The sequence below is a fragment of the Poecilia formosa genome, unplaced genomic scaffold, assembly GCF_000485575.1.
Source record: "Poecilia formosa unplaced genomic scaffold, Poecilia_formosa-5.1.2 Scaffold236, whole genome shotgun sequence".
NCBI lineage: Eukaryota > Metazoa > Chordata > Actinopteri > Cyprinodontiformes > Poeciliidae > Poecilia > Poecilia formosa.
Window position 1 is genome coordinate 231,946 of NW_006800175.1, and position 21,785 is coordinate 253,730.

The following is a 21,785-nucleotide window of genomic DNA, read 5'->3' on the forward strand; positions in this document are numbered from 1 at the left end:
ATACGGTAGGTGAAATTGAATAATTTCCACGGCACACCTGACGATCACTCACGGTACACTAGTGTGCCGCTGCGGCACAGTGGTTGAAAAACACTGCTCTAAAGGAATGATAATTTATTGGAATTAACCTAAAAAAAAATTATTTTGGTATTTAAAAAAAAATAATAATTTGTTTGCATTTTTTAAAACAAATTTCTAATATTGTTAAAAAAGTTTATGTGATTAAATGAAAAATCTGCAGAATTTGCCCAAAAGATTTGATCCGATTAATTGATTAATTGCAATAATCAATTACTAAAATAATTATTAGTAGGACTGCAGCTAACAATTATTTTAGAAATCCATTACTCGATTGATTATTCTTACAATTTATCGATTACTAAGTTAGTTGGCAATTATTTCAGTGATCCATTTATCACGATTAATCTGATTAATCGTTTCAGCCCTAGTTTTAACCCTGCAAACTTGCTAATGAGTTAATTAAATTTATTTGGAATTTAAATAAACAGCAGGTATCTTAAAGGTATTATTTTACTTTGGTTTTATATTTTAAAGATTTATTTTTTTGGTGTATCCATCAGCTGCAGATCAGCAACCTGAGCCACTTGACCCCTGAGGGTAAGGCTGGGGTCATGTGGCCAATCGGCATCAACTCCCCCTTCAAACCCAAGACCCGCTTCGAGGTCATAAACTGGGATTACTTCACCGAGGAGCACATTTACTCCTGCACGGACGGCTCTCCCAAATGTGAGATGAGAGGAGCTGACCGAGCCGACGTCAGCGCCATATTGGAGGTCGCCGTGGAGCGGCTCAACGAGCGCTACCAGCCGCAGCTCCGTTTCCGCAAGCGGCGCCTGCTGAACGGCTACAGGCGCTTCGATCCCACGCGTGGGATGGAGTACATACTGGATCTGGCGCTGGAGGCTTTCACCCAGAAAGGTCACAGCCAGGTCATTGCCAAAAGGGTCAACCTGTTGCGACCTCTGAGCGCTGTCGAGATTATCCCCATGCCTTACGTGACGGAGGCAACGCGGGTGCAGGTCATCCTGCCGGTCACCGCCCAGGATCAGGATTACGTGGGTAACTTCCTCGACATGTACGTGACGAACACCCTGGACACCCACGATAACGTCTTACTGACCTTCCTGTTCATCTACGACCCCTTCGACGCCCAGAGAGTCAGCCAGACCGACGTATTCGCTGGGGTCAAGTCGATGATCGGCGAAGTGGAAAAACGTTACGGCGACGTGAAGATTCCCTGGATCAGCGTGAAGACGGAGGTTCCCTCACAGGTCAAGCTGATGGACATCATTTCCAAGAAGCACCCTGTTGACACGCTTTTCTTCCTGTCGAGTGTTTGGACCGAGGTCAACGCGGACTTCCTGAACCGCTGCCGAATGAACGCCATCAGCAATTGGCAGGTTTTCTTCCCCGTCCACTTCCAGGAGTTCAACCCCGCCGTCATCTACCGCGACCAGCAGCCGTCTGCCTCCTCCACCTTCGCCTCAGAGTCTCTCCGTGACGGCCACTTCGACCGCCACGTCTTCGACGAAGCCTGCTTCTACAACGCCGACTACATGAGCGCACGCACCAAGATGGCGGCCGACATTTTAGAGAACGAGGAGCTGATGGAGAGCATGGACGTTTACGACATTTTCGTGCGTTACTCCGGCTTGCATGTGTTCCGGGCCGTGGAGCCGGCGCTGATCCAAAAGTACGTGCGGCGGGCGTGCAACCCGCGGTTCAGCGAGGACATCTACCACCGCTGCGTGCTCAGCAACCTGGAGAGTCTGGGGTCGCGGTCGCACCTCGCCATGGCTCTGTTCGAGCAGGACCAGGCCAACAGCACATAAAACACCGGTCTAATGCAGATAACTGTGGATTTAATCCTCTTTTTTCTGGAAATCTAATGGTACAAAGATGTCAGGATCAATTAAAAACAAAACAAAACAAAAAAAAAACAATAATAACAACCGTAACTGTTTACACCTCGCAGCTGAAAGTATCCCTGCTCATTACGGGAACTTTTGACTTTTACTTTTGTACCTTTTGAAATGTGTCACGTCTAGACAGCAACGAATCATAGATGCTACTCTGATTCCTGCTGTTTGCGTTCTCAGCCTCTGAGACGGTATTTATATATTTAGGCGTATTTCAGTATCTGTAACATATAAACAAAGGCCTTCTTTGTTAATAATCATTGGAAAGAAAATCACTTGAGCCATAAGTCTTCCATTGTGGAGCTGTTCAGATACTGGAAACGAGCTGAAGCCATTGGCTGCCTTTTTCTTTAGAAAATGTTCTTTTTTTTGTAAGAGGTATTAAAGAGTAAAATTTACGCACAGCTGCTTGTTTTCTTTTATTATTCGTATTTGTAAATATATGTATTGAGCCAAAACAACATTATTATCAGATATTGATATTGACTTTAGTTTTTGTATATGTGCAGCATTTTTCATTTTCCTTTGCTTTTTTTATAGTTGTTTTTTCTACACACAGACGTTGGGAGTGTAAGTAAGAAGAGCACTATTTTTAGTCAAGTAAAAATAAAAAGTAGCCATCCAAGAAAGTATTTGATAAAAAGACTTGGGTTGCACAGGTTTTTTTAAGGTCACAAATATGGACTGAATTACTATTTTCTTGACTTTCCAATCCTTTTACCAGCTTTTTCTGGCTGTGTTCAATACTTATTCCCTGCCTTAAATTCTGAATTTACACATATTTTAAATATATTTAAGATCTGGTGGGAATTTCAGGTCAAAAGACAAAGTAGAGATCAATTATTTCAGAAGAATTGTTTTTGATTGAGCTGGAAAATGGAGCAGAGATGTTCAGGAACCATTCTCTGGTTCTGATGAACATTTTGTTCCTCAGCTCCACGCCCCGCCTTGTCTCCTCACATTAAATCTGAAAAGTCTCTACCCTGGTCCAGACGTGAACCCTTTGCCCAGACGACGGGCCGATTCAGCCAATGATCGCCCCGGCATTACGTGGTTAACCCCCGACGCTGGGATTGTGGAGAACCCTGAATGCCTCGCTTCATGCAGCCTCATTGCTGATGCAGCGAAATGAGGCCCGCTAACCTCCCTCGCCCCTGAGAGGGGCCGTGGGCTCAGGAGAATAGCAGCGCAGTGAAAGAGGCTCTTTCTGAGGCAGCAAGGTGCTCCAGCTCCGCCGCAGGTCACAGTGGAAAGGAGGGCCACCACCTGCTTCCTTCAGGAACAATAAAACTCTTGTCTGCCGCCTCCAAACAGCGCCGGGCTCCTGCAGGAAGCAGACCCCACCAATGAGCCGGAACTGAAACATTTTTCTGAGGCAAAGTCATTTATGTGACGACGCAACGAGTAGCAGATATTATTAAAAAAAAACATCTTAATTTTCATATTTAGGCGCTTTGCATTCTCTTCTAATCATCCCAAAGAACATTAACTTCTGGTCAGACTTTGGTAGAGAACCAAAAGGAAGAGTTCAATATATTTTTACTCTAGTAAAAGTAAAAATTAACAGTCCAAGAAATTACTCAAGAGTAAAAAGGTATTTGGTAAAAGGTCTGAGTAAACTGAGTAAACAATCAAATTATCAATCATTTAACAACTAAAATGACATCAGAGGCCCAAAAATATAAAGTTGAAATTTTGACACTTTAAGGATGAAAATGACAATAATTCATATTAGTAACAAAAAAAGGCAGAAGAAGAGTTTTCCAAATCAGTTTCCAAAACGTGGATTTTAAAATCATACTAATAAATGAACATGTTGCTTTTAAGCCATAGAAAACTGATGAACAACAAAAGAGACTTCACATCTGATGGCATTTACAAACTTTGGCAAGCGCTTCTTTATTTACATCCAGGCTGTCTCACAATGTTACAGCTGTATTCCCCTCTTTTTCTTTACAGAACATGATCATGAAACCCTTTAGATATACAGCATTATTATTTATTATTATTAACCTCCTGTCGGTGACCCTCAGTGTAAACAAAGAGAGAGTAGCTCCCACTCCTCAGACCCACATGCAACAGTATGGACAGGGATCGGTGACAGACTAATACAGTAGTGATGATTCTGATGTAGAGGAGTTGCAGCTCTAGGTGTCCTCCACAAGAGGGGGTTAGTGATTCAGTGACAACATTATAAATGTCCTGGACATGCTATGAATAAAAAAAAAGAAGAAAAAGAAACACTCCAGGTGAGACACGGGACTGATTTCCTAGCTACAGCTACCTACAGAGTGCAGTGAATATAACTTAGTCCCAATAATGAAAACATACAGCTCACACCTACAGTTAGTTAGTTGCTGGTAGGACAAGTTATTATTATTTTTTTTCTTTTTTGGCAAAAAACAAACAATTTCAAGAAGGCGCTATCAGCAAACTTGCCGAGTCCTGCCTTGGCTACGTACACATCTATGCAGACCTTTTCATATTTACACGGACTGCCTCATCAGATGTATTGATCCATGTTCATGGAGCATGCATAGGTCGATTTTTGTGTACGCTGGGATAATAAAGAGGGTCTCACCCACAATAAAGAGAGTCCCGACAAAGAGTTTACAGCACAGTGCAAAGTAATCCTCCCTCTCATCCAAAAACAATCTAATCGACAGTACAACATATACATACAAGTCATTAAAAAACGTGTAAAATGAGATTGGTGCAGATTATATTCTGTTGCAGCTACTGAGACTGATTTTTGTTGCAGCTCCCACGGTAAGACACTAAAATAAATCGACCCCCAAAGTGGGAATAATTAAAAACCAATGGAGCTCCCATACTGCAACATGTAATCCAAACAGATGTGGACTGTACAGCTGGACACCAAAACATATTTACATTCAAATCTCCACCGAACTACCCTTCATTATTCTTTTTTTCCCCTTCTCTGTGCATGTATAACATAGAAAATGTAAAATGCAACAGACTTGGACTTAATTGCTAATACTGCTCGGTTATTAATATTTTTTAAAACACAGGTTTGTGTTTTTGTCCAGTTTCTTTTGTTCTCTGCTTCTTTTTGTTGCATCCTTTGGTAAAACCTTCAAAACACTGATCTTACAAACACACGAAAGGGATTATTTCCCCCCCCCATTTCCACCGCAGTGACGTGATTAAAGGAAGAAAACAAACCAATATGATCGTCACATCTTATTGTTTTCCTTCATTAAAATGCAGCAACTGTTTTGGTCAGAAGTTAATAAACATTCATCCTGATGCTAATTTTAGGTTTCTTAAAACGAATAATTAATAATGAAAAGGCTCAAATCTGTACATACAAACCCACAAACATATGTTTACGTCTCTTAGCACGTTGTACCTCAAACGAAGCTTCCGGTAGCATCAGGAAGCATTTCATATACCGTAGTTCTGGCTCTATTTTACCACTCTTTTTGGCTGAATTGGTTCTGAATTTGGTTTCGGAACTGGTACCAGTTCAAATATAAGTGCAGTCTACAAAACATTTCGGGTGCCCATTCAGAAGCTTGACGTTAGCCTGCTAGCATCAGACTAACTGCTAGCATCGAGCTAACCTGCTAGCATCAGGCAAGGTAGCGCTTCCTAAACCAGTTTTGACAAGCTGTGTGACTCGATGTTAATTGTAGATACTGTAATTAATCTCATTTTGATCAAAAGCTAAATTGTTGCTACATTATTGAATAAATAGCCATGAGCTCAACAACAAATATATTTATTATTTTTAGTCTGTTATTTAGGTTATTCAACCATCAGATTGGTGCAAAGTGATATTATACCCATACCATACTTTTAGTGCGTCAGGAATCTCTTATTTATGTAATTTAAGAAAAAAAAATGCTTCTTTGAAAATGTGGACGCCAATATTGACATTGGGGAAGCCTGTCCTGTTGTAACATATTGAGATGGTAGTTTAAGATTTAATGGCTTTGCTGATAGGCTAGCTCCTTTTAGCACAACTTTGACACAATAATCTTTTCCAGCATCGTATTAGATTATTTTTGAAGCAAAAATTAACTCCCAGTAGGTCAAGAGCAGCATTACCACCCATCACTGATGTTTGTAGACAATGTTGGATTTACAGGCGTACCAGAGACGCACGAATACAAAGGTTCCCATGGGAACAGAGTGTAAAAAAAAAAAAAAAAAAAGGAATAATTGTGTTAACATTTTAAAATCAAAGTCATTAAAAAAAAAAAAAAAAAAAAAGGAATAATTGTGTTAACATTTTAAAATCAAAGTCATTAATTAAGCAAAATTAAAATCCCGGCCTTAGTTTTAAAGTGTGTTTGGAATCACAGTCCTGTGCTGGACAACAATACCCAATTGTGTGCATTTTGCCAAGAAAACTTGTTAAATATTTAGCCAGAAAAAAATTAATCAACTTATTGATGATGTTCAGAGGTTTGTATGTTTATATAAGAGCATGTACGTGTAGTTTTGCCCTCATGTGAATTAGATAAAATTTTATTAACTTGAAAGTTCCCAAATCTTGTTTTTTTAAAAGTTGAAGTTGTTAAACAATTAGTTCACCAAGGAGAATTGAACATAAAAACTATTCATGGAACAAAGTTAATATAATACTTATGGCAGTGATGAGTGTATGTAAACTTCTGTCACAAACTGCTGATAGCATGGTGATACTTTAGCTCGTCAGTCTCTCTTTTTTTTTTAAAGCAAACTAAACATGGTGGAGAAACAATGAATGCAACCAACACATCGTGTTTTATAATCTGCAGCCACCCAGAAAACTGTAATCTCATATTTTGCTGGTGTTATTAATTAACCCTTAAAAAAATAGGATTCAAATGAGGACAAATAAAAAAATGTGCGTGGTTAGACTCATCCAGAGCACAAACATGGAGGTGTGTGAGCAGCTGGTCGACAGTTTTTGCGGGACATATTTACAAAGCCGAGCCTCTGAGGGCCAACAGTGCTGCTAACGATGATTGCTTCATGGTCTTTTCAAACAGGAAGTGCATTCATATCTGGGTCTGACAAACCGCTGTTGAGTCCTATTTAGCTTCAAAACTGTTGACAAACTGAATGTGGACTTCTTTAGGTTCAGCTGAAGATCTAGACTTCACTGCTGGCCTCACACACACACTCACAAAAATCCAAACACACACACACACACACAGCTTCAAAATCCAGAGGCAGAACTTCAGGAGGGCCTTCCGCTTTAGGTGTTGCGGACTGCTAAGGCCTGTTCCAGCTCCTGTCTCCTCTGCTGGATCTGTCAGGAGAACAGCGAGTTAGAAGAAGAAGAAGAAGAAGAAGAAGAAGAAGAAGAAGAAGAGATCTTATAAAAGATGAGCCAGTGTGTGGGCTTTCTTCACCTTGCAGTAGAAGTAGCGGCTGACCGCCTCCTGGGACCAGGGTTCGTGGTAAAACGCCGCCCTCCGCTCCTCCTCAGGGTTCCCCACCACGTCAGTCATCAACTGCAGCACAAGTTAGAAAAATGGACGCCATTTACATCCTGCAGCAAATGTCTAAGGTGATGACAAACTGTGAAACTACGAGCTTTGGCAAAGCTGGTAAATATTAAAAACCATTTTAAGTGCATTCTTAAATATTATTGAATCAATAATTTAATCTATTGTGATTAACCATTTCTTGGTTCAGCGTGAATCATATTGAGGGTTATAATCTTTATGTTTTTATTTCATACATGTTTATAACTCAAAACACATTGAAGTGTCTAACAAAATGCTACATTTAGTTTGAGGGACCAGAGGAGTAGCCATGTTTTTTCACTTTATAACTCCATGTTGCTCCACAGTCAAAGTTCAAGAGTTATTATTTCCTCTTTAGCAGATTTTAATATAAATACAAAAGTTCACCATGTATTTATGAGGCATATTTCAACAGTGTTCAGGAAAAAAGAAAGACGGACGGACGGATGGATGGATGGATGGATGGATGGATGGATGAACAGATGGATGGATGGATGGATGGATGGATGGATGGATGGATGGATGGACGGATGGACGGATAGATGGATGAGCATGTGGAACCTTGAGGTCTCGGCTTTGGGACTTGAGCCAGTCTTGGATGTAGCCTTTGGGATCTCTGGAGAAGCTGAGCATGAAGTCCCGTTGGATCTTCAGCTGGTTGATGGACTCGATGGTCTCATGGATCTGGAAAACAGAAACACCAGATTCAAACCTCTGAACCAGAAGAGCCAACCTTCACCGCCTCTGACCTGGCAACACTTCCTCAATTTGGGAGCCTAGTTCAAAATTAGAAGTTTTACGTGACTCATTCTATCATTAAGGAATTAAATTTTTATCGCTACGTAAACTTGTTCATCAATTTTCTGCCGCATCAGTGGCCAAAACTGATGTCATAATCTTTATATTTTATGGGAAACCAATATTTCTGGGTGCTAAAGTATCACAGGGTTCAAGACAAGAGAGACAAAGCAACAAAACAGAGTGAAGAAATGTTTAGATTTTACATAGAAATCATATCAGCATACATATTACATATATTACAAAGCATGGCTTTCTGTTTAACTTAAAAGGACGACTTCCCCCTAAGTGCAGCCTCATTAAACCAGCAATGCTTCTGCAATCCTTTTCATGTAAAACAAAAAAAAAGTCTACCATGAAGGAGCTTTACGATTTACCAGGAAGGGGCTCTGCTGAGAAACCAGTTCCCAAATGAACAACAGATGAGTGATAAACAGTAACAGAGTCCAGATAGGCAGAAACATAAACTACACATAATGAAATAACCAGCGCCAGGTTTTCTAAATGAAACAGAAAGAGGAACTGGACATAAAAAAGAAACCTTGCAGAAATAATAACCGTACAAAACCCCCACCCCCAGATGAAACAAAGCAGCTAAAACCATTTTTATAAAACCTAATAAAATGTAGCCCATTTAGAAGTTGGCTCAAAAATCTTCCAGCTTTTATTGACTTGTGACCGCAATTTTATTTCACACGTCTAATTTCTGGAGTCATCCCAAGACCTCATATATGTTGCTTTCCAACCATCATTTCAGAAAACAATTCAATAGGTAATTGCATGTTATATCATTTACTGTCTAGAAAAAATTTTGGGTTTTTATTTATACAGTTCCACATAAAAAGTATTTGCCTCCTAAGTCCAATCACTGTTTGTGCCAAAACTGACAGCAACAACTCCAGAGAAGCATTAGAATTCATTGGCAGTGAGTATTTTGCATTACTATGGAGGAAATCTGGTCCCACTCTTCTTTGGAGAGATGTTTTAATTCAGCAATACTGGGATGTTTCCATGCATAAACACCTATTTAAGTCCAGCCTTTGACTAGGCTACTTTAAACCCTTCGTTTTGATACATTTTTGACCCATTCATGCTTGCTGGCATGCTTTAGATCGTTTTCCTGCAGAATAAGCCAACTGTGTCTGAGCTTAAGATCACAAACTGATAGAAAGACGAGTTCAAGGTCGTATTCAGAACCAACACATTGGACTGTGGAATAATTTTACGTCAGACGTAACAGGACAGAAGTTTCCCAACGTGATATTTTCCCAAACTCTTGGGGATCATCGAGATGTTTTTTGGGAAAGCCTTCGATGTTTCTTCGGTACGCAGTGATTTCTGTATTTGAGCCATCCAATGGTTGCCATTTTTGCCCAGACTCACTCTTGTTGGATCATAAACACTGAACTTAATTGAGGAACATCAGAGCTTCAGCTATTGTTCTAAGAAGTCCTGTGATCTCTTGGATGGGTTGTTGATGTGTTTTCTGAGTAATCCTGGGAAGGTTCAACTCTGCCATTTTTTTCTCTATTTGTGTAAAAGGATTCCCACTGTGATTCACAGGAGTCTCAAAGAAAGAAATGGCTTTGTAGCCCTTTCCAGACTGACAGACCTTGTTTCTAATGAGTGGAGCGTCACAGGTTGCTGCGGTTTGGTACGCCATTTTATGGTTTGGCGTATTCAGGAGAGCATTTCCACCACCAGTTGGACTCTCACTCAGCAGACAGGGTTAAATCTAATCACCTTTGTCTCATGCTTGTCACAACCAATGGTGTTTTACTGTCCCCCATCAGTAACATCAGTAGTTCCACTCTAATCATACCGTACCATTCTACCATGAAGCTACTACTAAAGGTGACCCATGAATGGTGCTGTCTGTGTTGGTATGGGCCGCTTTTACAAATGAAAACATACAAAATAGCATTCTGAACCACACCAACCCGTGCTGTAACACTCAGTGAAAATGAGACAATAGATGTTAATTACTTTGTTTCCCGGACAAGCCCCCAATTGCTATAGCAAAAAGGGAGAAATATAAATTAAATCCAAACCAACTAAAGTTAAAATCAAAGTTTCCAATATAAAATGTGAACTTAGTTGTGTCCCTTATTTTCAGATCATTTGGTGGACGAACATGACTTAGAAAAGTTAAAAAGTTTGTCAATTAACCGGTTTCTTCAGTAAAGAAGACAGGTATCAACAAAGACTTTAGAACGTTCACCTTGTTGTCGAGGGAGGCGATTTCCTGCTGGTTGGCGGTGGAGAGGAGGAAGCTGCTCATCTGGCTCTTGAGGGGGTCTTCCACCTCCACATCAATGTCGTAGCAGGCCGTCTTCTTCTGGTCGTTGGGGTCAACGCTGAGGGGAAAGCAAGAGAATGAGTGAATCCAGAGGAAACAGAGAGGGGTTTTACTTAGGTAAGATTTCATTTGATGTAGTAGGAGTCTGAACCTGATGACATGGTTGATGACGATGGGGTCGGGCGGTAGCAGGAGGTTAGTGAGGCGCTGAGGAATCTCAGAGAACTTCAGGCGAGGACAGTCGAAAATCTGTAGAGCAGGACAAGGATCTTCAAAATTAAACCTTTAAAGTATAACCTGTGATGAACCTGAGGCGACCCATTTACTGTTCTCTGTTTACATAAAATGTAGGAAAAAACTGACCACATCAATTGAACTCAATCAAGTGATTTTACCAAGTTACTGGATAACACAGGACTTTTTTATCTTACAATTTTAACATTGAATGCAGGTTGTGTGTTGACCTTAGCTACTTAGCTCAAACTACTCTAACATCCAGCTGTTTTAACCATTTTAATTACTACTCTGAATGCAGATTCTGGTAACTTTAGACAGTTGTAGCTGTTTCCTGACTTAGATGAACACACATTTGTCTCCTTTGAATGTTTTCTTGTCTTTTCATTTCTTAAAAGTGGCTAAGAGCAATGGGCTTTGGTATTTTCTTGTGTTTGCACCTCACTGAAATAGGGAGTTGTGGAGTTCTAATTAAAATTTTCTAGATAAAAAAAAGTAATTTTAATTAAAAAAGGGCTGAAGCTGCATTTATTATTTTAGAAATTATCAGTGAGGATAAAAAGCTTTGTGCCAGCAATTTAGTTAAAAAGATTTATTACCATTTTGATTTTGTTCTCCACTGATTACCTGCCTTCAAATTACAGGTTAGTTTTTCCCAAAAGTTATAAAGGAAAATTATGCTGCAGCGGTGAAAGAAAGTTTTTTTTATCTAACCTGAAGGACGCTATTCATACTAGATTTCTGTGCTATCGCTACATAGTCAAACACTCTTTATTTTTTAGTTAACAACACTCAGTCATAGCATTGCAAAACATCTACATATCCTATGTTTTTTTTTTATCTTTCTCACACAGCCATCTTTATCACTTTTTATTAAAAAACATGCTCACTTCCAGTTTTTATGGGTTTTAAATATTTTGGGAAAGCTGTCCAGTTCATGTTGCTGTTTTTCTTTTGCTCTTAATAGTCTAATTTTCTGTAACATGTTGTACCTGTTGAAAGTACTTGTCACAGTTAATGTACTCTTTGTCATGCGAGTCCTGCAGCTTGTTGGTCTTCACATACTGCCAGAGGGCCTGAATGATGCAGGAGCGAGTCTGAGTGTGGATGCCCAGCAGGCGCGCCAGGCGCAGGTCCAGCTTAAACTGGGGAGGCTGCAGAGACACTCTGATTAATAAAAACTATAAAAACAATCCATATTAGATAATTCACACTGGATCTACCATCCTGTACATGTCAGATGTCTGTGGCGCCCTCACCTGGTAGTCCAGCATCAGCAGCAGGGTGCAGCGCACGCTCACGTCTCCCGGTCTCTTCACCTGGAAGCCGTCCGTCTCCTGAGTGGTGGGTGTGCGGTGCCACTATAAGAGCAAAACAGACCAAAACCTAATTTCACAAAAAAGTTTAAATCATGCTTTGGAGAGTTTTGGCATCACCAGATTAGATTATTATTAAACATAATGTTTATTATTTGGCTACTGAAAACAACGATAATCTGTCACAGACTCAGTGTTAGACTCAGCTGGCCTGTTATTTCCACTTGTCGGATGTCAAATTGTAGACTCTCAATTATCTTAACAATAAATACCTGCATTTTATTTCTTTTAGTTAAAACAGACATTTTTATCATTTCTCTAAATCTAAAATCAACTGTAAATTTAGAGGAATCTAAAAACAATACTGTTATAGTACTTACATTATACTATAAAGGTTTATTTTGGTAAGCTGTAATGTTTTCACCTCAATAGAAACATTCATTCATTCATCTTTCCAACCTTTCATATTTCATAGGAAAAAAAGCACTGTTGAATTGGAAGAAGCAGAATATAAGCAGCAATATAACCAGAAAGCAGTGGGAAACAGTTCTTCTAATGCGCTAATAGCAAAGCTAATTTTTTTGTTTAGCACTTTAGCCAACTTTGAAAATATCTAGTGCACTTAAATTATAAAGGGGTAATTTACTTTTTAATTTTTTTTACTGCTTTCTAAGCTTTCAGCTGAATAAAGTTTGACATCTATGTTGAAGTTTTGGTTATTGATTGCTAAGAATGCATCAAGTTAGACATTAATATTCATGCTCTTATTTTGAAGGCACTGAAGACGGAATGCATTTCCTCTCCTCACTTCTCTCTCTTTTTTCCCCCATAACTTTATTTCAAAGACAGACAGAAACAAAATAAAACATGGTCAACAGAGAACAAAATATAAATATAACGTCTGTGAACATGTAAGTTATAAAGCTAAAACTAAATTGGTGCTTTTAGTCTTTCAAGGGAAGATATAATTTAAACAGAAGTTAGTGCTTTAGCATTAGCTTCTGCTGAACACCATGTTGCTGTAGTGCTTTGGCGTTAAGTTAAGTAGTGAGACCAGTTATTTTATCGAGGGAATACATTTATTAAATATATTTAAATATATATAAATGCACTGAAACTCAAGGCTGGATTTTTCAGACTGATATTATGCAACTGCTTTGAAGTTTCCAGATCTTTTAGGATGAAATTTATATAAACAGCTGTAACACAGTGGAAATCTTTCACCATTAAAACACAATAATCAGAGCGATGACCTTCACAGGCAGCACTGTTTGATAAAAGGTTAAATATTTCTACAGCAGTCATACACAATGAGAAGAATAAACACAAGACAGCAAAGGTTTAGCCAGGATTTTTTTTGTCTTCTATAAAAAGGATTTATAGATCTAACCTTGAGTGATTTTTTTCTGTGTTTTTGCAATCCAAAAAATAGATGAAAGCGTGACTGTAAATTATGATAAAACAAGTGCATAAAACTAATAACACAAAGACTTCAGTAAGAGTCAGTTCTGTCTTTCCTCTCAGATGCATAAAAAACACATTTTTCTTTCAACCAATGGCCGCCGCTCTCAGAGCAGATCCAGCACTGAATGCACCTCAAGAGGGGGATGAAATTCCTTTGATTGAAAATCACTTAAAGAGAAGCACCTTAGAGTCGGGTTGATAAAAACGAGGAACCTTGAAAGGCCGTCATTTTCACTTTGAAACTCCTGAAGTGGATTTTTCTCTCTCTCTCTCTTTTTTTTACACTTTTATGGAGATGCAGAGTGAAGGGCAGCTGCTGTTTGTTTATAATAACCAGGCTGCCATTTCCACCATCTGCATATTGAAACAACCTTGTGTACTTGAAATTAAAGAAAGCTATTTTTCTGCTGTTGGAGAAAAAATCTGCATGCTCCTCTGCGTCTCATCCTGCTTTATTTCCAATTTAACCAATGAGAACATGACGAGGAGCAGGCGAGATGGGATCATTGTTCCTCAACATTTAGCCAGACATGACAAAATGGGAATTTTCAATGAGGGAAACTATCATTGACCTTGACTGCGGCGCTGGAAAGTCCGATCCAGTGCTTTAGAGACGCTCCGTGTTGGTAATGGAACAAACTGTTCAAGACGTGTGAATGTTGTCCCGGCGGAGCAAAAGGAGAATTTACAGCGCGGGTGACATGTCAAAGGAAAAGTTGGCGTTTTTGGATTCTCACTCACTCGTACATCATTTTTAATTTTATTGAGGGTTTGAGTTGGATTTTTTGATTTTGAGCGTAGCCAAGAAATGTTCACAACTCATTATTTTACCAATCCAAGTCAAACCTTGAGTCTCTAATGACTGGAATTAAATGGTCTCGCTGCGGCTCATTTTCTCTGCCTACAGTAAAAATAACATTTTCATTTTTTTCATCACATAATGACAAACCTAATGAAATTACTGAGATTTTAGGTGGTAGCCTAGACTTTCTTTAGTTTGTTCTAATATGTTTTCCACTCACATGCTGCTATTCTACTACACACTTCTGTTGTTATAGAAATGTTATATATAAAATATGACTGTAATTTAGCGCCTTGAAATTGGGCACCTGTCTCTTTAAAAACTCCAGCTACTTCTGAAACTCCACCTTTCAGGAAGTCATCACACCATGGCTCCTCTCTTAACTCTCTTGAATGGTTGCCATGGAGATAAAAGGATTTCTCAAACATGCATGTAAGAATCAAAGCAACGCTCCATGTATGTTTCTGATGAGGGAATAACAGCATAGCATGACGAAAAGCTCAAAAACGTTAATTTTACATGATACTGCCCCTTTAATTAAGAGTTTAACATTTTATAGTTGTTTCTGGTTCATTTTAACTGGTCCTCTGTTCAGTATCTAACCAGGTTCATAGTGATGCTCTGTTTTGCTTTTTGGTTTCAACAAATAACTAAAACACACACAAAAAGACTCCTAAACTTTCTTTCACATAACAAAAAAACCTGTTTAAAATGGATCTTCAGGTACTTTATCAAGGATCTTACCCCCTACTCCAACATCTCTCTGCCTGGATTTCTCACCATACAGCCAGACAAAGATTTACAGAGGAGCAGCAAAAGCAAATGAGGTGGATTAGCAATGCTTATTGTTTCTCTGAGCTGTTAGTTTGTCATGACAGCCATGAGACAATCAAACAGCAACAGTCTTCAGTAAGAGGCCTCTTTAGGCTCGTTGCAACACTGACTGCTACAGGAGATCCTTCCTGCCACAACGTCACAACATCACCATCCACAACAACTCTTTGAAGACATTTAATTTCCGTTTGAAATAAATCAGGTACTTTTGAATTAAATCTATTTAAATTTCTTACAAAGAAACTGCCACAAAAGTGACAATTTGTTCCTATTTCTTTAAAAGAAATATGGAAAAGTAACAAAGATAACTGAAAAAATGGATGTAGATGATAAACGAAACATAAATTGCAAGATTTTCCCCAGATTTTCCTTTCAGACAAGATAAAACTGCAGTAATTCATCAGTTTTCAGAACTAAAACAGCCACTGGGAATCTCCAGTTATCTCAATGTTCCAGATTAAAAATTTGAGAAAAGCAGCAAAAATCCCCCTGAAACATTTAAAGACCAGGAGAACTTTAAACGCTACAAAACCTCTGCACACCGTTGTATGATTAACGTGTTGCTCATCTGTTGGCATCAGTGAAGTGAGACTCTAAACCGTTTCTCTTCATTCAGCTTTCATCAAACAACATGTCCTTTGTTTCACATTCATAATAAGTGACGTGAAACAATAATAAGCCGTGGTTTTAAGGGGCTGTCATGAGCTGAACTGCTTGGTCTCGGGCCGACCACCTCTTCGCTCTACTTTCAGTTCAGACGTGAGAGTTGTGTCAGTTTTCCCGAGTTTATTCTTGGCGAGAAGCTGAGCGAATCCGAGACGTAACATGAAGTCGTTACATTGTGACTCATTTAAAGTAAAACAGTTTCTCACCAGATCTGCTGACTTCTTCTAAAGGACGAGTAAAATATCTGGAAATACTGAGTTTTAGTTCAACAACAATAGCGCAGATTGTGCTAAATCCGGTTGATTGGGTCTGCTGAGGTTTGGTCAGATGTTATTATTTTTATAGAGAAATAAAAAGGCAAAAGCTTTGGCAGCGAAGAGCAAGCTGCTTTTCACAAATCTTTTATTTTTTCAGCTACACTTCAGGGTTGAATTGTTTGGCTAAAGGGCAGATTTTTCCAGATTTTTTTGTTATCTTTTCTTGACAGTTTTGTTAAAAATGTAAAAACTTTAAGAGAACAGGAACAAGGGATTATGGCTGTTGCTAAATTGATTTTATTGATTAATTTAAATTTTGTTTTTTGTAGGTTTAATTTTTGGATTGTTTTTACAGCAATTAACTCTTTGGGTGACATCAGCGCACCGAAGAATGTTTTGCAGTTTCTATTTATTTACACTTTGAATGCAGGTAACTATGACTGAATATTAGGGACAAGATTTTGCAGTTTATTAAAGGATAAAGTCATATGACAAAAGCAAAATAATACCAGAATAAAGTCTTAATATTACCAGAATAAAGTCATATTATCAGGAGAATAGAGTAGTAATTTTATGATAACTGCAACACAAAAAAAATAACAAAAAGAGTCTCATTAAAATCACTTTTTTCTAGTGAAATTACACAATTCGTTCTGTAAATTTTCTGACAATATTCTTGTAATTAAACCAAAAGTCTTGTAGCCTGGCCCTAATAATTTGTCGTACAAATTACAAAAGGGATGATTGGGATAAAAGCCACTTTTTGAAAATTTCTAATTTATTTTTTGGAAAAGAAAGAGAGAAAAGAAAAAACGATTGAAATCATAAATCGGATCTGGTATGAAAAAAAATCAGATTTTTTACTTTTCGGTCAAATTGTTCTGGCCTTTATGAGACCACATGCTGTGTGACCTTCCTGTTTGTGCGTTAAAGTCGCAGTGTGTGCCGACCTCGACCAGGTGGTTGTCCGGACCGTACAGCTCTTTGTCCAGCTCGATCACCAAGCTCTTAAAAAAGGAAGAAAACTTCTTCTTCTGCTTCCCCGGCTGCAGAACAGACAGACAAAAACAGTCATTTCATGTCGAGGATCTCATCAATTCTCCCATCGCATCATTACTTCAGACAAACCACAAAGAGGGAAAGTAACACGGTAATCGTTCTCATGGTTCACTTCCTTCGAGATTCACTGAAAATATTTGTGGGTTTTGAAAGCTTTCCCCTGTTATGAATGTCAGATCTTATGGCACAAAACAAATCATTTTGCCTTTTCTCACCATTTAGTCATGTTATTCTCTCAGCCAACACATTACAGTACATCAATAAAGAAAGTGACTGAAAGCCCAGGAGAGCTCTGGGTTTAATTACAAGCCTTAATAAAGAGTACGCATCCATTTAACTTGCAAAATAAAAACACAACTTTCAAACAGGGCTGGGCAATAAGTAGACGTTACCGATTAAATCAAATTTTTGTTTTTAAAGATTAAATAAAAAAAAAAAAATCTGCATCTTTTTATTCACCGGTGCTAAAGGCGACCATCTTGTTTTACAGTTTTTTCTCATAACTACACAAAAATTTGTTTAGCCAATACAACTCACAGGAGGTATGATTGAAAATATCTTACGTCATTTGTAATTTATTTTTTAGAAAATAAGGTGAGATAAATTGAAATTAAAATTTGTTCCAGTATGAAAAAAATGGGGGATTTTATTTTTAAGCTTCATCGCCCAGCTCTACTTTCAACCTGCCAATATTCTGTAGAAAAAAAATCTTAATATGCAAATAATAATTAACTATAAACAGCAAAACAGTTTGGGAGCATAAAACAAAACTTACATCATCCAGCAGCTTTCCCTCTACCCTCAGCTCCCATGATGCAATGCTGCCATCCGAGTCATCAGCGTCAGGTCGAGCTGGGTTGAACGTGTTGGAAATATAGAGCCTTAGTTTACGCTTTTGCTGCTGACACAAGGGCAAAATCAGGAGCTCAGTTTAGTATGGAATAATAATCACAAATAAAAATGGAGGTGCTGTATAATGGCTGAAAAACCACTAAAAAGTTTTTTAAAAAAGGGTTATTTTTATTTACCTTCATTGGTCTCTTCAGAGCTTCCTGGATGTCGACGCGTTTACGCATAATGGTTTGGTCCAGTTTGCGCTCGAAAGCCAGTAGATCCATGTAGGCCTGAGATTCAGGTACCAGTTCCCGGATCTGCTCAGGAGGAAGAGAACGCCGTGTTATGAAATTTGAATAAAATAACCTTCACTCACTTAATTATAAAGTAAAAAAATTCTTCAAATGTGTAATTATTGTGAAAATTATTAAGAAGACAAGCTGCCTTTTTGGGGTTCAATTCAAATTTAAAAATACTTCATTGATCCCAAAGAGAAATTAAATACATGATGGTTACCAGATCGAACAAAATCCATTAAATAATGCTAAAAAAAATATTTTATTCCTCTTTATTACTAAAGAAGAGCAGAATGAGATGCAAGCTAAACTAGCTAAGAACTAAAAAAGGCCTATGTTGGTAAAATCAAATATAAACCTAATCCAGTTTGTATTTTCTTTATTTTTTATGCTGTAGCATCTTATTGTTCTCATATGTTAAGGAACAAGACTGGCCATTGTATAATATTTATAATCAAATATGACCAATATTAACACAATCAAGATGGGCCACTTATGTTTAGGTCCTCTTCCTCAAATTTCTTCTACAGACTCAATCTTATGTTAGCCAACTATCCAAAAATGCTAAAATAAAATGTTTCTGGTTTGATGCCATCATAGCAAAACAGTATATTTCGAAGAAAACACAACATACCAACAGTTAAACATAAAGGAGACGCTGTGGTAGGCTGGGATCTCAATATTTTGCTTAAATTGGAGTAAATATTCATTCTGATTTCAAGAAAAATCCTAAAGGAAAATGTACGCCCTCCTGTTTGTGATGTTAAACTTAGAGCACTTTGGGTCAATGATCACAATAAACAAATAAATATACAGTTTTCTTTTTAGTTTGATGGATTTTATGTTGTTTTTGGGCTGAAAACTTGTCAAATCTGGCAACCATGATGTTAGTTTGGATAACTTTTTTCCCTTGATAAATAAAACCATTAATAAAAAAATCTGCTTTTTGAATTTATTTAGGTGATGTTATTATCATGGCATATATATATTTTTCTCAACATTCATTTCATTAGAGGCAGATTTTTTGGGAGTTGGGCAGGTTTTATCTTGTTTTTATGTTGGAAGCTCTCAGATCTGGCAACCTTGACGTTTGTTTGGATAGCTTTTTTCCTTCATAAATGAAATACTTAATAAAAAACACCTTTTTGTATTTACTTGGGTTATCTTTGTTTGATATGCTGATTTATTTGATGATCTCAAACTCTTCAACAAAACAGAAGAAACATGTAAGCAGCCAGATACCTTTTCACTCTGGGTATAAATGAGATTCCTTGCAGTAGTGACATGAACTGAAGGTGAATAAAATACTCGACTAACTTAGAGCCACAGCTCTAGCTGTCGTTAATGGGTCGCTCCGCAGCGTCCAGCAGGGGATCAGAATGAGATGCAGACAAATAGCCAGAACTCAAGTGTTACCATACTGATGAAAGTCGTCCCAGCATCAGCGGGATGTCGTCCCAGCATCAGCGGGATTCGGCCCAGCATCACGGGCTGCTGCTGCTCGCCGAACTGTGCACACACACTCCTCCAGCTCCCTGTCCTCCCTCCCTGCTGCTGCTACTTTCATGTTTTCCTGCCTTCATTGTTCCCTCTCATTCCTTCTCTATCTGCCTGGGCTGAGACGGCGAGCTGGTGGAGGAGTCTGGCAGACATTCCCCAGGCCTGACTCATTGTCAGTGCCGCCCCATGCCATGCCACGCTAGCTGTTATCTCTGTCTGGGTGATGTCAGAGGGGGTAAGGCTGGAGTCCAGCTGCAGCTTCAGCGGACAGGACTTACAAATCTGCACCTCCAACGGTCCACTCTCACCTGTGGGAACATGAGTCATCTGCTGCCTCTTTCACTTTTTCATGTGTTTGCATCTAAGCCTGACAATTACAGAGTAAATCAACGAGCAGCCATTCAAATAACAGGATAAAACCCATGAAGAAAACTTCTCATCACTCCGCCCGTCCTCTCCATTCCCATTTTGGGAAATAACAAATAATGATCCAGCCGTCAGCACCTTCCAAGAATCCCATGGCATCAAAAAGCGATAAGGGTTTTTTTCTTCTTCTTTGCACAGAGGAGATAAAAAAGACAGACAGAAAAAAACAACAGAACAACAAAGGTAAATATATGCAGCCTCACCCTTTGCGGAAGAATCTTGTCTGCCATTTTCCTTCTCTTAGCACTAGAGACAGGGAGAGAAAGACAGAGAGAAAGAGGAAAAAGAGAGCATGTTACTATGGTGACTGATAGCGTAGCACCCAGGCCATCTGCTAAAATGCTGGGCCATATCCAGCACCCCAGCATCCCAGCTGTGTGTGTGTGTGTGTGTGTGCGTGGTCTTGTGTTTGTGTGTTCACTGAAAATGCAGCCGTCCACCTGGGGAGTGAGAGCCTCTAACAGCCCAGAAAGTGTCACATCACACATCTCTCACCTGAAACGTTTCACCGCAACTCACACAGACAGATGCACAAACACACTGCAGAATCAGCGACGGGATGTGTGTTCGAAAGAAGCTTTTTAGGAATGCAGAGTCTCCGCTGTGTGCATGTGTGCTCATTGATTCATGATTTTTTTTTTTTTTTTTAACCTACTAAGGAAGACAAAAAACTGATGCTTGTAAGATAAAAAAAATCACACTACAGTTTCCTTTGCTTGCTAAATTAAACATCTGTGGGCACCTTGATATATGCAGCGCGGCTCATGCAAGTCGTCTGTGTCTGCAAAAAGACAGCGTCTAAAAACAACTAGCTAGTGCTACACTGCAAAAAACAACAAATTAGAATAACTCATCTCAAGATGATCTAAACTTATCGTTCTCATTGCAGACATAACCTTTCTTTCAGCATGCTGCATCCTACGTACAGTGCCTCGTAAAAATACCCGGAGCCTTTGACCTTTTGCAATTTCTGTCAACTTCAATGTTTCCTATTCAGACAGAAATTAGTGCATAACTGTGAAGTGGAGGGAAAATCTTGTGTGTTTTTCAGAAATCTGACCTTGTTAAATAAAAACTAATACAACCTATTGTAAAGGAAAATAGTCCATCTCTTTTTAATGTAAACTCAGCTGTTCTATGAAGGTTTGCTACAGATATTAGATAATAAGCAGCATCATGAGAACCAGCACAGATCCAGGTAGAAGGTTCTGGAGAAGTTCAAACCAGCCTTCGGTTAGAATAAAACAAGCTTGAACAATTATCTGAAAATGGAACAAGTTCGGCAAAAGTGGCCGTCCATCTAAACCAAGAGTCTGCAAGACGCATGTGAGTCTTTGAATCTTCCACGATGGCTCCTAATAGTTTTACCCAGAAAATAAAACAGAATGGGGTAATGTTCTTAAGTATGGTTCTAATAACAAGTACAGGTTTTTTATTTGGTTTTTACTATTTTGACATTGAATTTCTACAACAGAAGACAGAAGAAAATGTATTTATCCTCTTTTTTTTGTCTTTTTTTTAACACATGCTTACATTTTTCTTCATCTAAAAACCTAAAAATTGAAATAAAACTG

The 21,785-nt window shown here is 38.6% G+C and overlaps 2 protein-coding genes and 1 long non-coding RNA gene across 8 annotated transcripts in view; 1 reads left to right on the forward strand and 2 right to left on the reverse strand.

Annotated features, from left to right (window-relative positions):
• Positions 1-2,344, forward strand: part of chpf2 (chondroitin polymerizing factor 2) — a 7,579-nt gene extending 5,235 nt beyond the window's left edge. The window contains exon 4 of the mRNA XM_007569084.2: positions 582-2,344. Coding sequence (XP_007569146.1) covers positions 582-1,853 — 1,272 coding nt within the window. The 3' untranslated portion in view covers positions 1,854-2,344. The remainder of the gene's footprint in view (positions 1-581) is intronic.
• A 1,465-nt stretch (positions 2,345-3,809) lies between these two features.
• LOC107838287 (uncharacterized) lies at positions 3,810-6,164 on the reverse strand. The gene is made up of 2 exons (XR_001664352.1): positions 5,528-6,164; positions 3,810-5,490 (listed from the first exon to the last, which is right to left on the reverse strand). It is a non-coding gene; the product is annotated as an uncharacterized LOC107838287 (long non-coding RNA).
• A 480-nt stretch (positions 6,165-6,644) lies between these two features.
• Positions 6,645-21,785, reverse strand: part of smarcd3b (SWI/SNF related BAF chromatin remodeling complex subunit D3b) — a 48,601-nt gene continuing 33,460 nt past the window's right edge. For 4 of the 6 annotated variants that reach the window (XM_016680194.1, XM_016680195.1, XM_007569085.2 and 1 more), the window contains 11 exons: positions 20,415-20,457; positions 18,184-18,306; positions 17,931-18,056; positions 17,047-17,142; positions 12,017-12,118; positions 11,750-11,911; positions 10,675-10,772; positions 10,446-10,581; positions 7,988-8,110; positions 7,310-7,411; positions 6,645-7,206 (listed from right to left, as the gene is read on the reverse strand). In XM_016680194.1, the coding sequence (XP_016535680.1) occupies positions 7,153-7,206; positions 7,310-7,411; positions 7,988-8,110; positions 10,446-10,581; positions 10,675-10,772; positions 11,750-11,911; positions 12,017-12,118; positions 17,047-17,142; positions 17,931-18,056; positions 18,184-18,306; positions 20,415-20,457 (1,165 nt within the window). In that variant the 3' untranslated portion in view covers positions 6,645-7,152. The remainder of the gene's footprint in view (positions 7,207-7,309; positions 7,412-7,987; positions 8,111-10,445; positions 10,582-10,674; positions 10,773-11,749; positions 11,912-12,016; positions 12,119-17,046; positions 17,143-17,930; positions 18,057-18,183; positions 18,307-20,414; positions 20,458-21,785) is intronic. The other 2 variants (XM_007569086.2, XM_007569089.2) reach the window with 1 other exon arrangement.